This window comes from Mauremys reevesii, linkage group 2 (assembly GCF_016161935.1).
Source record: "Mauremys reevesii isolate NIE-2019 linkage group 2, ASM1616193v1, whole genome shotgun sequence".
Lineage (NCBI taxonomy): Eukaryota > Metazoa > Chordata > Testudines > Geoemydidae > Mauremys > Mauremys reevesii.
Genome location: NC_052624.1, coordinates 112,420,015 through 112,436,110, shown reverse-complemented (window position 1 = coordinate 112,436,110; position 16,096 = coordinate 112,420,015). Strand labels below are relative to the sequence as shown.

At 41.9% G+C, this 16,096-nt stretch overlaps 2 protein-coding genes across 3 annotated transcripts in view; both read left to right on the top strand.

Annotated features, from left to right (window-relative positions):
- Positions 1-9,201, top strand: part of SDHA (succinate dehydrogenase complex flavoprotein subunit A) — a 30,533-nt gene extending 21,332 nt beyond the window's left edge. The window contains exons 11-15 of the mRNA XM_039527655.1: positions 2,030-2,148; positions 4,567-4,678; positions 6,077-6,207; positions 6,897-7,010; positions 8,832-9,201. Coding sequence (XP_039383589.1) covers positions 2,030-2,148; positions 4,567-4,678; positions 6,077-6,207; positions 6,897-7,010; positions 8,832-8,918 — 563 coding nt within the window. The 3' untranslated portion in view covers positions 8,919-9,201. The remainder of the gene's footprint in view (positions 1-2,029; positions 2,149-4,566; positions 4,679-6,076; positions 6,208-6,896; positions 7,011-8,831) is intronic.
- A 2,717-nt stretch (positions 9,202-11,918) lies between these two features.
- Positions 11,919-16,096, top strand: part of FH (fumarate hydratase) — a 32,472-nt gene continuing 28,294 nt past the window's right edge. Inside the window, exon 1 of one of the 2 annotated variants that reach the window (XM_039527656.1) lies at positions 11,919-12,135. In XM_039527656.1, the coding sequence (XP_039383590.1) occupies positions 12,001-12,135 (135 nt within the window). In that variant the 5' untranslated portion in view covers positions 11,919-12,000. Of the gene's footprint in view, positions 12,136-12,486; positions 12,619-16,096 lie in introns of those variants that run through there. The other variant, XM_039527657.1, reaches the window with a different exon arrangement.

Here is a 16,096-nt window from a genome sequence, read left to right as displayed (position 1 = left end):
ATACTACATCTGATTACAGGAAAATATTCTGCCAAAGCAACTGGAAAATATGATTGAGGAGCTTTTCTCCCAAACGAGAAAAAAATAACATTACTAATGTTATCACAAGTTCTAAGAAACAAGGCCTTACAACATACTACATTTTGAGGTGGATGATATAGTGCAGACTCATTTTATACTGTTTATTCTTACGTTAAACTAGTCTGAGATGATGGCATTTGCTGTAGCCTTGCACATACAAACTGTTATTAACATAATATCCGTTCCTTTGGGTACATGTCAGTTTGCAACATAACTGAGAATTTGGAAGGCAATTTACAGTTTGACTTAATACCTAGATCTTTCCACTGTAACTTCTATGATTCTGTAGGTTGATCCGAAAGCAAATAATACATTCTAAAATTTACTGCAGGTTTTGATTTTAATAATTTCTGATTCTGTGGATCAGAAGAACACTTTCATCTAGTTTCTTTTAAAAGGATTAGCAGAGTGCCCTTTTATTTCTGGTTAGTTTACATGTGTAAACATATAAAATCCTGAAACTAAAATCACATCTACTGAAGTAGAGGGCTGGGGCTGAAGAGTACCTAGGCCAAGCTACAGAAAGAATGTGCAGTCGAACTAGAAATCTGATTTGGATTAGCTCTTATTAAAGAGGCGTAATTAATCTTCTTCCTGGATAGTAAATGGGATTTAAACATGGTTGTATGGCAGGTTCACTTCCTATGCTTCCCTGAAGTCTAGGACATTATGTAAATCCCAGTCACAAAACACTCAGCATTAAGGTTGAGATTAAGTTAAATGCTTATAGAACACTTCACATTTAAAACCCAAAACATATATAATTAAATATATCTAAATTAAGTCAAGAAATTCCTGTTAGTTCACAGGACCAACACTGATCTTAATTCTTGTCACTCGCCTTCCCCATTTATAACTCTCCAGTACAAGCTGTAGCTATTTAGAACTGTATCTGTTTCTCTGAGAACTGTGCATCTACCTACCATCTATAGGCTGGAGATCTGACTTTTCCCCACATGTTCCTTGTCAGCAATGATAACCATTGCATCTTCTCTATGTATGGAGTAGAGATGACACTCTATCCTTATCTACCACTTTAGTTTGGGATATACATCTCTTGCTCTCTCAGTATGAGTTTGAGATTTCACCCATCAGTTACATGCTAGAGATCAGTTTGTGCCCTAATGTGCTTACATGTGGGTCCTGGAGCCCACAATAATTTATAAACCCTGGGAATATGGACCTTAGATCCCCCCTGGAACCCAATAGAGAATGTGAGTGGATGGATGGCATACTTCTGTAACACTGATAAAACTTGGTTTCCTCTTTGTGATTATTGGTGAGGTGCTCTCTGACAATGTGTGAATTGTTATGAAGGATGATGTGGCAGTAAAACCTGGAATTTTTACTGTTGTCTTTCTTCTGAGTTTAATTAACATTCTATTTACACTTTTATTTGAGTTAAATATATTTTCAAACTTATCGTAGAATTGGCACTAATTGGCACTTAAACCATTTTCAAGCTGTAAAACACTACATACTAGATGGTAGTATGGAAAGCCTGTTTTGAAATGTTTTAGTTCATCTACGCATCCTGGTTTATCTCCTGCTAAAAGTTAAAAATGCTATGTTAGACATCACAGTTAAGTTTAATACATTGCAGTCTTAATGATTCCTTTGTATCTCAAAGTGCTCTATAAATGTAAATGAACTGAGCCTCGCCATCTCCATGAGGCAAGTGAGTAGTAGCTGTACTTTACAGATGAGGAAACTGAAGCATAGTACTGGCAGGCTGTAACTTGACTGAGGTTACACATGAATTTAGTGGCAGACACATCAAGAAACAATGACAGGCTCTCTTATTTTGAGATAAATATAAAATAAAATTATAAAATAAGCAACTAAAAATAGTTATTGCTGTGTAAAATTGCCACAGGCTGAGGATCGTTAAATCTTGATTTTATTGAAATAATTGCATAAGAAAACTGAAGATGCTTACCCTTAATAGGAGAACCAGTTCCCTCAATTAAACCAAATGCCGGAGAAGAATCTGTTGCAAATCTTGACAAACTGCGATTTGCCAATGGAAACATAAGAACATCAGAACTGAGGCTTAATATGCAAAAGGTAAGGATCTCCGTACCAATGACTCTAGCACAGTATTTTGAGATGAGGTTGATATTAAAATATACTGTAGGTGTTTATGAAAACTGAGTTGCTATTTAGTAGAGCTGAAGCTCAAACTTTGGAAAACTTTTTGAATTTATCAAAATCAACCTTTTTTTTCCATACAAAGATCCTTCTGCTCCAATCAGCTGCCCAAAATATCATCTTTTTTCTTTCAAATAGAGAGAGGTAGCATTTCTTATTCCTAATTTAAACAGTCACTCCTCTTCTGACCTACTTTTTGTCTGTGATCTGATAGAGACCTCTGTCCAAATGAAATATTTTATGTTTACCAAGGAGAATGCTCTGTTCTGCTCTTTGGCCCATGCTTCAAGCTCAGCACCTGATGGCAAATCCTAGAGCTCGGAAGTTCTGAATTGTCGAATTATCCATAAGGAGTTTTCTTGTGTGCTCATCACTTAGTTTGGGCACCCAGAACCTAAATTCTTATCTCCAGAAGCCAAATCTATAACCATGTTTTGTAAGTATGTTCAGACGAGACTTGTGACTGCTTTGCAAATTGTCATACACAGATCTGACTGGTAGCCAAAATTGTTACTTCCTTTAGGAAACGCCCGACTAAAAGTGAAATGTAGACAAGGTGAGTGAGGTAATATCTTTTATTGGACCAACAAAGATATTACCTCACCCAGTTTCTCTTTAGTACCATGGGACTGACACGGCTACAACAACACTGCATACGTAACGTGAAATGTAGTAAGACAGCCACTTCAACAGTTAGGAACATAGGTCACATCCAGTAAGGCAGTTCCTAAGGTCCATTTAGTCCCATATTTTGTCTCTGACCATATTATATGATTCAGAGGAAGGTATAAAAACCCTGCAGTAAACACACGTGGTATAATTTCCCCCACCACATTAGGTCTCATCTTGATCTCTACTAGAGATTGGCATAAGACCTAAAGCATGAGATTTAATATCCCTTCCAAACTTTTTTCTATGAGAGGATATTCTTGTTATCCGTAAATATATCCTATCCTATCCCATTTGTAATCTTGCTGAGTTTTTGGCCACAACAATGTCCTGTAGCAGTGAGTTCCACAGTCTAATTACATGTTGTAAAAAAAAAAAGTATTTCCCTCTTATCTGTGCTGAGTACCACCTTTTTAATTTCATTGAATGTTCTTCTTAGTTGTAACAGAACCTAGTGAGGTGATGCTGAATGAAACATAAGGCTATGTGTACTTTCAAGAACTTTAATCCACCTTAGGTAAAAGACTATAGAGCATTTCATGTCGAACTGGAATTGCACATTGAAGTGTAAGCAAAAATGTTGGCAAGGTGATTGGAAGTCCTTTTGGAAGTAATTTAGGATGCAGTCATAATATTAACTTGTGGCATTTTAAAGTGTTCCTGAACCTCACTCAGAACAGAATTGACTTCCACCAGAAATATGACTGTTCTTTTTGTAAGAAAGTTGAGCTCAGTGATTCAAAAGTTTTCATTGATTTAGTCGGACCACTTTAAAATTCTGTATATCACAAAATAATAATTGGAGCTTCCAAATGTATCAAGCCTTGCGTGAACCCAGTGAGGGCGGTAGCAAAACTGGTGACCTTTGCACCTAGTATCAGTATGCTATTCAGGGATCCAATTCGGTGAATAAAAAGGTGGTACTGTTCCCAAACGCCACCCACAATCCCAGAATAACTGGATTTTTGTCACTCCATCCTGCCCTTCCTGTTGAGACCCCTTTATAGTCTGCCCCACTGCATTGTAGAATCCTGGTAGCTTTCGCAGGTTTTAGGGCAGTGGTCCCAAAACTTTTCAGGGTTGTGCGCCCTCCTCCTTTCCCTGCCGGGAGCAGAGGCATGGCTCCCAGGAGGTGTAGGGGTGTGAGAGAGAGAGATGCGGACAGGAGGAAGGGGGCTGAGATGGGGGGGTGAAGGTGGGGCCAGGGGTAGAGCTACAGCCAGACTGCAGTTGGGGGCTGAGGCTGGGGGCAGAGCTGGAGCTGCTGCTGGGAACAGGGCCAGAGCAGAGCTTGGAGTGGAGTAGGGCTTGGTGCACTCCCTCCCTGCCCACTCTGGGGGATGGCTCAGGCCCTGCCATGCCCCCCTCAAACATTTCTCTGTGCCTTCCTAAGGGGACCTCTGCTTTAGCGCCTGCTATATCTGCAGAAGTGTATGAGGAGGGGGGATATTTGGTCCTTAGAAGTATTTCAGACTTCCTGTTCAGGATGGCAGCATGGCATCACTTCACATACAGAATATGTTTGCAACCATAATGACTAGAAATTTTAAAAGAGCTTAAAATTCTGCAGAAACTGTTGAGGTTACAAGAGAAATTCTAATGCCTTTCTTAAAACTTCTTACAGTTTTTGTAAGTACACTATTGCTTTATTTTGATGTGTTTCAGACAATGCAAAGTCATGCCGCAGTGTTCCGAACAGGCTCAGTACTACAAGAAGGCTGTGAGAAACTCAGCCACATTTATCGTGATTTGGATGACCTGAAGACATTTGACAGAGGTAATGAGATATTGTTAGAAAATACTTCTACAGTGGTTTGTGTATTTGAGTATTTTCATTTTGTTACCTATGGGTGTACTTATTTTCCAAGTGTCGGGGACTGTGTGTGTGTGTTTCTACATTGAAAGGTATTTTAAGCTAAAAAGAAGAGCTAGGTATAAAAATCAACTAGCTTGAGCCGCAGTCTCAAAGCATTATTTGGTTGTCTTGACCATTGTGAATTCGCATGGAAACATTTTAAAGAGATTTTGTTTAAATGTTTTAAAGAATGTGTGTATAGATTAGAGAAAGTCAGGCGTTCTTGAATGTGAGTTTTTTGTTTTCTACTTTGTGTAGGCTAGCTAACACTTTTCAAATTTTACTATAGAAAATATTACCTCCCAGGGAACTTGTGTACCATTTTCCACCTCAGATACACAGAAGGCTATTGTAGTCTTCTCAATTTATTATAAATAAATCATGAAAACAGGTTTTTTTGGTGCAAGTGTAATATCAACCTGTTCTTATCAATAACAATGTTCAGGTATATATTTATTTGAAAAACAGTGCACACACAAATCCAGTTTTACTGAACTCTCTAAGGAAGATTTTAAACCTTTTTCTTAAAAAAATAGGATGAGTTGATTAAACAAAATGACACAACTTAATTATCTGTAAATTCTTTTTTTCCCTTTCTGCAATTTCTCCTTCTGTAGCTGCTTTTAGAGATGTGCCTTAAACTGAACATTCTGAAGTGGCCCTCTTACAGGCTGTAGTGCTTGCCAAACACCGAGAAGAGGAAAAGCCTGATGTAGAACTTAGAGCCTAGGGATGAGTGGCATGATGCCAGTACACCTGTGATCCCAGCAATTGGATTGTACAGTGTCCTAAAGAGGTAGACTGTATCCATCCTATATGGATAGAGGATACCAATAAAATTCTGCTGGAAAAGCTTTTTTGCCCAGCTACCCCCAAGGATTTTTTTAAAAAGTGACCTTAATTAAATTTGCAGCCAAATCTTGTGATCTGAAACAAACTAGAGGACAGAATTGTGTTTTGACACATAGCATGGCAAGATTCCACCTTGTTTTTGGCATGCTCAGTCTTGAATAATATGTCGTTTTGACTCAGAGAGGTAATTGAGTTTGGTCTCTCAATTGTCTCTAGTAGTCACAGGCACATATCTCAAAACCACTATATACTTTTGCACAGTTAAGCAAGATTGTCAGTTTATGAAAGATGCAAGACTGGAAGAGAGCTTTGCAGGCTATGACTGAGATGCACTGATAATTGCATAGGGAAGCTTGCACTGTGACTCCTATGCTCTGTTTCCTAAGTACCAACAAAAAGAAAAATTGAGCTGAAGTTCTTAAAATTGTTGCTAGAATATTTTTTCAAAGTAGTGTAATATCTTGTTAGGTATTGTGTGGAATACTGACTTAGTGGAGACCTTGGAACTGCAAAATTTGATGCTGTGTGCTATGCAAACTATATATGGTGCTGAGGCTCGGAAGGAATCTCGTGGTGCTCATGCCAGAGAAGACTACAAGGTGTTTATGTACTTTATAACATTTAGCTTCATAAATATGTTTTTCATATGTGGGACCAACTTTCGTCAACAAACAAATATCTCTTGGTCTTAATTGTACTTGTGTTTGGGGGGTGATTCCCCCCCCCCAGTCTGCATTGTTTATTCCTAAAACTCTCATAAATTAGATTCTTTAAGAGATTTTTTTTAAGTGTTCCTAATGTTGGCTTAAAGCTTGTGAAACTGGTTTGTGGTCTGAATTGTGAGAAATCCAAATGACTCTTTCACACCCCTCGATCAGTACCTCAGTAACCAGAGTCAGCTGGGTATTGATGTGATGAAAGCACAGCTCCTAGTCAGTCCTATTGAATCTTACTGTTTGAAATACTGATAAAGAAGATAGGAACAGTAATGATATGGTCACTGGATATATAAAAAGGATTGAAAAGAGTTAAACATTATATGCAGACATCATGCTCTAGAATTTCCACAAACTCAGTTACAATCCTACTTAACTTGCTGAAGCTCTGCAATGGTTTTTAAATAAAAGCAGGAATTGACATAAAATTTAGCAAAACAGCTTAATATTAGCCTACACTTGGTATAATGGCATTATAATTGGAAGAGAACTAATCTTGAAGGACGTTATTAAACGCATTTGCAAAATGCAATTCCTGGTCTACAGCATAATACTTTCTTTTTACTGCTTAGGTAAGAGTAGATGAATATGATTTTTCCAAGCCAATCCAAGGGCAACAGAAAAGACCATTTGAAGAGCATTGGAGAAAACACACCCTTTCTTATGTGGATGTCAAGACTGGGAAGGTATGTTGGCTCTGGGCTTGGAGGGGTTTCATCCTGTTGCTGTCAGTGGGGTGGAAATTGCATGATTGCAGTGGAAATGAGTTGAAGTTTTTACATAAAGTACCACATTGAGTTTTTCTAAATTACAACACTAATTCTTGAGTATATGAAGAACTAAATGTACAAGATGATAGAAGAGCCATTCCTGGGGACCATCACTGAATTGGTGTTTTAGCAATTGACTTTTCACTTGGAGTAGAAATTGGAATAGTTTTTCAGCTTAGAACAGGCTAGTTCAACATTCTTCTTATTACGCACTGATAATGCATGTTTTGATGCTTAGCATAAATCATTTATGGATTCAAAAAGAAATGTATTAAAAATCTGTGGTTTTACAAACTCCCTCCTGAGATGATCTACAGCATCCCTCCAATGTAAAGTACTGAGGATACCTCCCCCTCCAAGTGATTAACCTCCTCAGTTGGCCAGGAGAGTTATTGTTGAGTGGCACTCTTAGAATCATAGACTATCAGGGTTGGAAGGGACCTCAGGAGGTCATCTAGTCCAACCCTCTGCTCAAAGCAGGACCAACCCCCAATTAAATTATCCCAGACAGGGCTTTGTCAAGCCTGACCATAAAAACCTCTAAGGAAGGAGATTCCACCACCTCCCTAGGTAACCCATTCCAGTGCTTCACCACCCTTCTAGTGAAATTTTTTTTCCTAAAATCCAACCTAAACCTCCCCCACTGCAACTTGAGACCATTACTCCTTGTTCTGTCATCTGATACCACTGAGAACAATCTAGATCCATCCACTTTGGAACCCCCTTTCAGGGAGTTGAAAGCAGCTATCAAATCCACCCTCATGCTTCTCTTCTGCACACTAAATAAGCCTAATTCCCTCAGCCTCTCCTCATAAATCATATGCTCCAGCCCCCTAATCATTTTTGTTGCCCTCTGCTGGACTCTTTTTCCAATTTTTCCACATCCTTCTTGTAGCGTGGGGCCCAAAACTGGACACAGTACTCCAGATGAGGCCTCACCAATGCCAAATAGAGGGGTATGATCACGTCCCTTGATCTGCTGGCAATGCTCCTACTTATACAGCCCAAAATGCCGTTAGCCTTCTTTGCAACAAGGGCACACTGTTGACTCATATCCAGATTCTCGTCCACTGTAACCCCTAGGTCCTTTTCTGCAGAACTGCTGCCTAGCCACTCGGTCCCTAGTCTGTAGCAGTGCATGGGATTCTTCCATCCTAAGTGCAGGACTCTGCACTTGTCCTTGTTGAACCTCATCACATTTCTTTTGGCCCAGTCCTCTAATTTGTCTAGGTCCCTCTGTATCCCATCCCTTCCCTCTAGCGTATCTACCATTCCTCTTCCCTCAAAGACAGACTGTGTCTCCAAATGCTCCAAGACCCTGCTGGCTCAGGAGGCAAGAAGGGAACTAGAAATAAAACTCTGACCAGCTCTAATAAGCAAGATTTTTTTATTTTATTTTAAACACTTTTGATTTTAAAAAATTGCTTTTTCACTAAACTTTTGCAAGTTTTTTTCCTTTTGAGTCAATTTTCTAGTTTTGATGCAGTACAAGAAATGAAAAAAACTAAAGTTCTGTCAAATGTTTTTTTGAGGAACTGTATAAATTTGTTTTTAAATTTTCCACAATACTGGCAATTTTTGACCAATTTTATTTTTTTAATTATATTAGGCCAGTTCCAGTTCTTTTTCATTATTGGGATTTAGCTGTAATTGTGAAGATTTTTCATGCTGTCTTCTGGATTTTATGCAGTGGTTTGCTTTGCCTTAATTAAGACATTGTTTGTTTTATATTTTTAGGTTACTTTGAGTTACAGACCTGTAATTGACAAAACTTTAAATGAAGAAGACTGTGCAACAGTTCCACCTGCTATTCGTTCCTACTAATGATGGTTAGCTATCTAAATCAGTTTATGTAATTATGTATATGTCTGCCAGAGCTTGCTGGTATATGTGAACATATTAAGTATTCTCTTATTCAGAAAGCTACTGTTATGTTAGTGATGGTTGAAGAATGCTGTCTAGAGATTTCTCACTGATGCTCTGCTCGGTGGCTAGCATATCACCATTAAACAAACGTGCACAAAGCCGTACACTGATTTTCATCCCTTTGTCAAAACATTTGATGTGAACATACAGAACTAATGCCAAAATAAAATAATCTAAAACAGCCCTGCCTACTTGTTACAGCTTTTCTTCTTTTTACTTTTTTAAAAAAACTTCTGGAGCGCTACACATTGAAATAAACGTAATGCATTTATTTTGAAAAAGGGGCTACTTGAGACTTGCATTTCATGATTAGGGGTGTGATTTAAAGTTAAGCCTCCAGGACAGCAACTTTGTCCTATTGCACATTACCTATTTATGTTATAGTTGCTGTGGGAACTGTAACTTTGAATTTCTAAACCTAAGATTTAAAGCATCTGTTATGTTTCATTAGTGCACTGTAGGGCTTTTTTATTTTTATTTATTTGAAGAAACCTGATTATTTTACTACAAGGCAAATTGTTTCCTTTGAGCAAATATCCTCCACCCAAAGGCAGACTGAATAAACTGAACATATTCTTAGTCAAGTCAAAACCACTGGAAAAATTAAATATTTGCAGAATATTCCTATGGAGCATATATCTGAGGATGGATAAATTAGAGTGAATTCCCTAGAAAAGGACTTTTTTCTTCCTCCCAACCAAGAAATAAACAAAGGATCAGATTTATAGAACAGGGTTCTTTATAGCTTAATATTGTTACATATATCATGCTTAATGTTAACAATATAAAATGAAAAGCATACACTACAGAATTTCCTTAGCACACAAATACATCTTGTCTGCTAATCTGGGTGGGCATGACAAACATGAATATTGTAATTAAATACTGTTGTGTATTTGCATAAAGAATTCCTTTTCTGTTAACTGACAAAAGGACTGCAATACAGTATATGTAATTCTCTAAAATTGAGTTACGAAATGCTCCTTTACTCTTGATCAGTAGTTCTTAAAACTATGGGTTGGGCGTCTTAAGGGAGGCGTTAACTGTGTGCTTTTTGTAAAAGCTCTGGCAGTCAGCCTCTGGTGGCTGGGGCTCATGCAGGAGGGACGTGCAGACGACATGGAGATAAATGGGCCAGTTGGAGCCCCACCACCTGAACTCAGACTCTCCTTTCCCCACCGCCTCCCCAACAGATTATAGGTGATAGTAATTCATTTCATATCACAAATACTAGCAACATCTTTGCTAGTACAGAACTTGCTAAACCCTTATGAGATGACTGACTCTTCTTAATTTATATTCAGCCATTTGTCTTTATCAGTACATATCAGATTATTCTAGTGTCGAGTTACAGGCACTTCACCATTTTTTAGAAATTGATTTTACTATGATCAACCTGGAAATATGTTGCTTGAAAGAAGGGATGATTCATCACAGCTTAAAAACTTAAGTAAAAGGAAGGACTAAAGCCACCTTTCACAGGTGGGGAGGTTAACTGTCCTTTACTTAAAGCCCAATCTTAACTATGAGACAGCTGGTTTTTCTTTTCTACTTAAAATAGTTGTGCCAGTTGTCTAACCCTCACTGGTTCCATTACTGAGTCTGACATGGTGCCTATTCAAGTGTGCTTCCCTTCTCATGGCAGTTCATTTCATGAGCTATCTTGGGTTACATGTGCACATGAACTACAAATATTTCTGGTACATGAACAATGTTCTGTCCCTGGGTCTGTGTACTAACAGCATCAAGATTTAATGAGTGGTCATGAATCCTAGCTATCAGGGTTGGAAAGGATGTCAGGAGGTTATCTAGTCAAACCCCCTGCTCAAAGCAGGACCAATCCCCAAGTCCCTAAATAGCCCCCTCCAGGATTGAACTCTCAACGCTGGGTTTAGCAGGCCAATGCTTAAACCACTGAGCTATGAAATTAGGTTAATGTTTAAAGGAAGGGGCAAGTACAGGCTAGGTAAAAACAAATGCCAATAAAGCAAGGCCCTAGAGATTGCCAATAGTACAGGGGCAAGGTATAGGACAAGGCACGACTGAGAAGAAAGGTAGCTGCTGTCAAGCGCTGCCCAGGTGCGTTCCCAGGAATGAGGCAGGCGCTGGTGGAGATGTTCAAAGGATCAAGAAAGGATTTATAATTTATTCTCTAAGCACTTAAAATTAAACTTCAGTGGCGCTTGGCCGCCGCGGGGCTCGCCGTCTTGACTGGAGAGAAAGCGGGACGTGGCGATCTAGCCGCGCCGGTCCCAACACCGGGGTGCCTGGTAGCGCCAGGCGGCGGGGCCCGGATCTCAGTTCCCGGTGCAGCGGTTCGCTCCGTGCTGACATTTACACGGGTGGGGCCGGGCAGCTCCTACGTGCCGCCCGCTCAGAGCCACTCTCCCGGGCGGGGGGGCTCCCAAGGCAAAGGCGGCCCAGGCTGCCCCTACTTCCTGCTCGCGCCAGGAACGGAGGCGGCGGCGGCCGCGGCTACGACCGGCCCGAGGCCCCGAGCGGAGCCCGCCTCCTGCTGAGCCCTGGTGACCGATGTAAGAGCCGCGGGCGCCACCTCAACAGGCCGCAGCCCCCGGCGCTGCTCGGGGGCGGCCTGCGCCGAGGCGCCGTTCCCCTGGGCGGGCCCCATCACCCGGGGCCTCGCCAGCCACGCGCTCGGCACCTGCGCTGTCGCTCGCCCCACGACAGGCAGCAGCTGAGTTGCTAATGCGCATGCTCAGCTTCCCTCACACATGCGTAGTAGCCTCCAAGAGCCGCCGCGGAGGGTGGGGGAGAGGGGATAGGAACCGGCCCCACCCCTTGCTGCGCTTTTCGCCGCTTGGCAATTGGCTTCCGCGTGGTTGGGCCCGCCTCCTGGTGCCCGCTCCCGGCTGTTGATTGGTCTGCCTAGAGGCGGGGCCTGCCTTTCCCCATGGCACTTGCTGTCAGAAAGTAGCTGTGCCCCGCCCCCTGTGTCGCGGCTCCCGTGCTCCCGCTCACCATGTACCGCTCACTCCGGCCCCTTCAGCGCCTGGGCAGCACGCGGGGGCTCCTCGCGCTCCAGCCGCCGCCGCCGCGCGCCGCTCTCCTGTGCCAGCCTCAGCAGCGGCCGCTGCCGCCACGCGCCGCCGGGATGGTGAGGACGTGTCCGGGTCGCGTCGGGCCCGGGGGGGAGGGGCGGTGACCTCTAACTGCTGCCGCCAGCCGCCCCTCCCCCCCCGGGGCGGGGGGCTGTGCGGGGGTCGAGCTGAGGGGCCGCGCTCCGGCCAGTGGGGCCGCGGTCGTGCGGCCTCCCCCCACTCAGCGTCGGGCCGCCGCGGGGGGCGGGTCTGGGGGACCCGAAGTTGAGCCTGGGCCTGTTAACCCCTCACCCCCGCTGAGCTCGAGCCCCGCCGGGTCCGACGCCCCTGGCTGGGGAGAGCTCGGCTGCGGCTGGCGGCGGCTCGTCCTTAGGCGCCTGGAGCCCGCGGCGATGGGCGGCCCGAACCTCTCCCGGGTCCACTCACCGCCGAGCAGGACGCGGGACCCAAAATAGGGTGGGCCTGGTGCGCGCCCAGGGCTTGCACCGCTGTCGCTATCTCCGGCCCTTTCGTCTGTCCGCGGGACATCGCTAGGATTGGCGAGGATGGAAAATGCGCTAAGGTGTTTAATGGCTCTTCCAGGGGATGGGGATGGGGCCCCCTCCGCCACTGAAAACCTTTGAACTGCACAGCAGTGCTCACCCCAAGCTGACAGTCTGTAGTCAGTTGCAGTAAATGAGGGTCATGCTGCAGTCTAAAAACACACAAGGCTGTGCAAATACGTTTGTAAATCTGACCATTAAAATTTCCTCCCTTTCAGATAGGAGGAGGAAAACTGCACCTCCTGTAATGTCACTTTTCAGATCTCCATCAAATTGTCAGAAGCTTCCAGGAAAAAGTGGGAAGTTAAGATAGGACATTGTTCCTAAAACAGGCTTTTTAAAATGTTGATTCTGTATTTTTACAGTTTAATGGCGTACAAAGGGACAAACTTCCAAATTAATGAACAAACCAAATTACGCTATTTTGAAATGTGGGGGAATTAGAATTCAATATTTAACTTAAAACAAACAGACATGTAATTTATAAACCACTGGCCTATCATCCCTCCAGATTTTCCTAGCACATTTTTTGAGTTACTAAGATCTAATAAGCAACATGCGTTCTCTGAGCTGTGCCAGACAAACATATGACTTGTACTGTAAGACAAGCTTGTCATTCATGATATAGTTGATTGATAGTATGTAAACTCTTATTAAAAAATGAGCGGGAGACACCAGTTGTCCAAAGCTGCATTCTGAGTGGACCTTTCTAGTGTCACATTTGTGCTCCAGCTCACAACAGGGTACTCCTGGGACCTCATCCCTCACATTAAAACTTAAGTTTATCCCTATTCCTGTGTTGTTTCTTGGGTGAGGGCAAAAAAAAAGACCAATGTAGTTAAAATAAATTGTTTGTCGTAACCTCTGGTTTGAAGTAACTGAAAAAAAAATGCATACAGGTTTTAGTTGCAAAACCAGTTAATTCTGTAATCAATATTCACTTCTGCCTTTTCCAGCACTACTTTTTCTCCTTTGTTTTTTGCTGCCTAGCTGCCTGAGGAATGGAAGTACTGTGAAAACCCATATAGCTCACTGTCCTTTTTTGGTAGAGGGTGAAACTGTTAATGAGAATACAGTAAAATCTAATGGTTTGGATGTAATTTAATTTTCTGATAACTAATCAGGAAGTGTTCCTCAGAAAGTAAAAGTGGAGGACGAGCTCAAACAGCCTTTTGAGTTTGAATGGAAAGCTTTATGTTTTGGTTTGTTTTTTACCCAAACATTTCTTGTAGTAAAGGTCTTCTGAAAGAGCACACTTTTTCAATCATAACTGAAGGGTTTTCCCAAGGAGCACTTTGTTTAGTCACCCGAAGGCAGTAATCATCATCCAGTTCTTGATTGCTTGCTTATACTGCAAAATAAAAAAGATGTGAAGTAAAACTGAAGGAGCAGAAAATGCCCTTAAGCTCTCAAACAAATTGTACCCAAAGATGGGTAACTTCTCACAAATCACCTTTGCTAACTTCATTGACAAAAGAGAGTATGGAAAAAGCTTCAGGGGCATGAATGGAAGTAATGAAATTTTAATATTCCTAATTCTCCAAAATGTCACCTGTAATTTAGGACAGTAGAGAAAAGGTGTATATAACGGTTCCTTATTTTTTCATTATTAGGAGCTACTTCTTACAGTGGAAGGATACATTGCAGACAAACTACTTTGTAAAGTGTGTTTTTGGGTGGAGGAAGGGGTTAAAATCATTGAGCAGATACAAGTCACTTCAAGATGTGCACTTTTCCTAGTGTCTGAAGACATGCAGCAAAATACGCCAATGTACATAGATCCTGCCATGACTTTCTGCTGTTTTGCTACCAGTAGAGCTAAACTGCACATCATTTAAAGTGATATATTTTAAACTGAGGCTGGAAAGGCTGCATTCCTTCTCTCCTCAGTTGAGTGCTACAAAATATACATTTCTTTTTATTGTGCTTTGCTGCACAAATTCAGCATAAATTAAATGAGGTTGAAAGAAATCTTTCTAAAAACTCCTGCTTGTTGAAACTAGAGTAGAATTTTTCATAGTAGGCATTATTGCAGTTGTCCTGCTCTTTTGAGTTCTCCATTGCATTATGGTGCAATGAGTTTTAACATCAAAACAGTTAGTCAATAGCTAAGAGGTAAAAGTACAGTTATATTTGCTTAGATTACGTAAGCTCTGAACTGTATTTTTGGCCAGAGGACACATGAGTAGGACTTCTGAAAAGCTGGGCTTTATTTTGTAGGGTAGAGAAGGTCAATTCTGAGCTGTGCCTTGCAGGAGGCATAACGCAGCAGGTTTAAACCAGAAACTAGCAGACTTGCATAGCCACCTTGGCTGCTCCATGATCTAGAAAATCTGGGGTAGGACTGATTTTAATCATGATCAAGGCTTGGTCTACACTACAGAGTTACGTACAAGCAGCTTACGTCGATCTAACTCTGTAAGGGCTTGTCTACACTGGCAAGTTTTGTTGCCAAAAACTGCCTTTTGGCAACAAAACAGTGATAGCGTACACACTGCAAGGTCCCTTTTTAAAAAAAAAAAAAAACCCCGCCTAGATTTGACGACAAAAAACTTCCACCCCTGCGAGAGACTTGTCTTTTCCCCTCCCTTTATTGTCAACAAACAGCCAGTGTAGACACCACAGGTTTTTTTTTTTTCCGATTTTATTGGCCTCCAGAAAGCATCCCACAATTCTCATGCCGCTGCTCTGGTCAGCGGTTTGAACTCTGGTGCCCTGCAGCCAACTTGCCCCTCCCCCTTGCAAGCCCTGGGATTTTAAAATCTCATTTCCTGTTTGCTGGCTTCCCAGAGGAGCTTCCCAGGTGAGCATGGCTGGCTGTTGCACCAAATGCGCTCCCGCTTGGACCACCGCTGAGTTGTTGGATCTGATCAGTATATGGGGAAAGGAGTCAGTTCAGTTGCAGCTGTGAGTGACTCATAGGAATCAGGACACATATGGGCAAATTTCTCGGGGCTCATGCGAAAAGGGCTATGATCGGGACACACATCAGTACAGAGCGAAGATAAAGGAGCTGAGGCAGGCATACCATAAGGCGCGGGAGGCAAACCATCGCTCCAGTGGTGCACCTAAGACCTGCTGCTTCTATAAGGAGCTCAATGCTATCCTCGGTGGTGACCCCATCTCACCAAAATTGAACGTTTTAAAAAAACAACAAAAAAACAACAAAACTTTAAACTCTTCAATATACAAATAGGTCAACTAAAATGTATTTGCTCCTAGCTATATAAAATATTGTAACAGGAGTATATCATATGCGTTGAATGTTGTATGAAAACTTTATTATGGAAATTTTCCTCTTACTGAACGACTACTATTGTTAACAATAACAACATGCCTGGTATCCTAGGGCTTCAATAAAAATGGACCCTCTTATCCCAAGCAATGTTAATTTTTAGACTGAGTTTTCTCTAAACACATGTCACATACACAGAGATCTGGATTTTGTACTTTCAGCTTTTTTAATTGAAGCCAG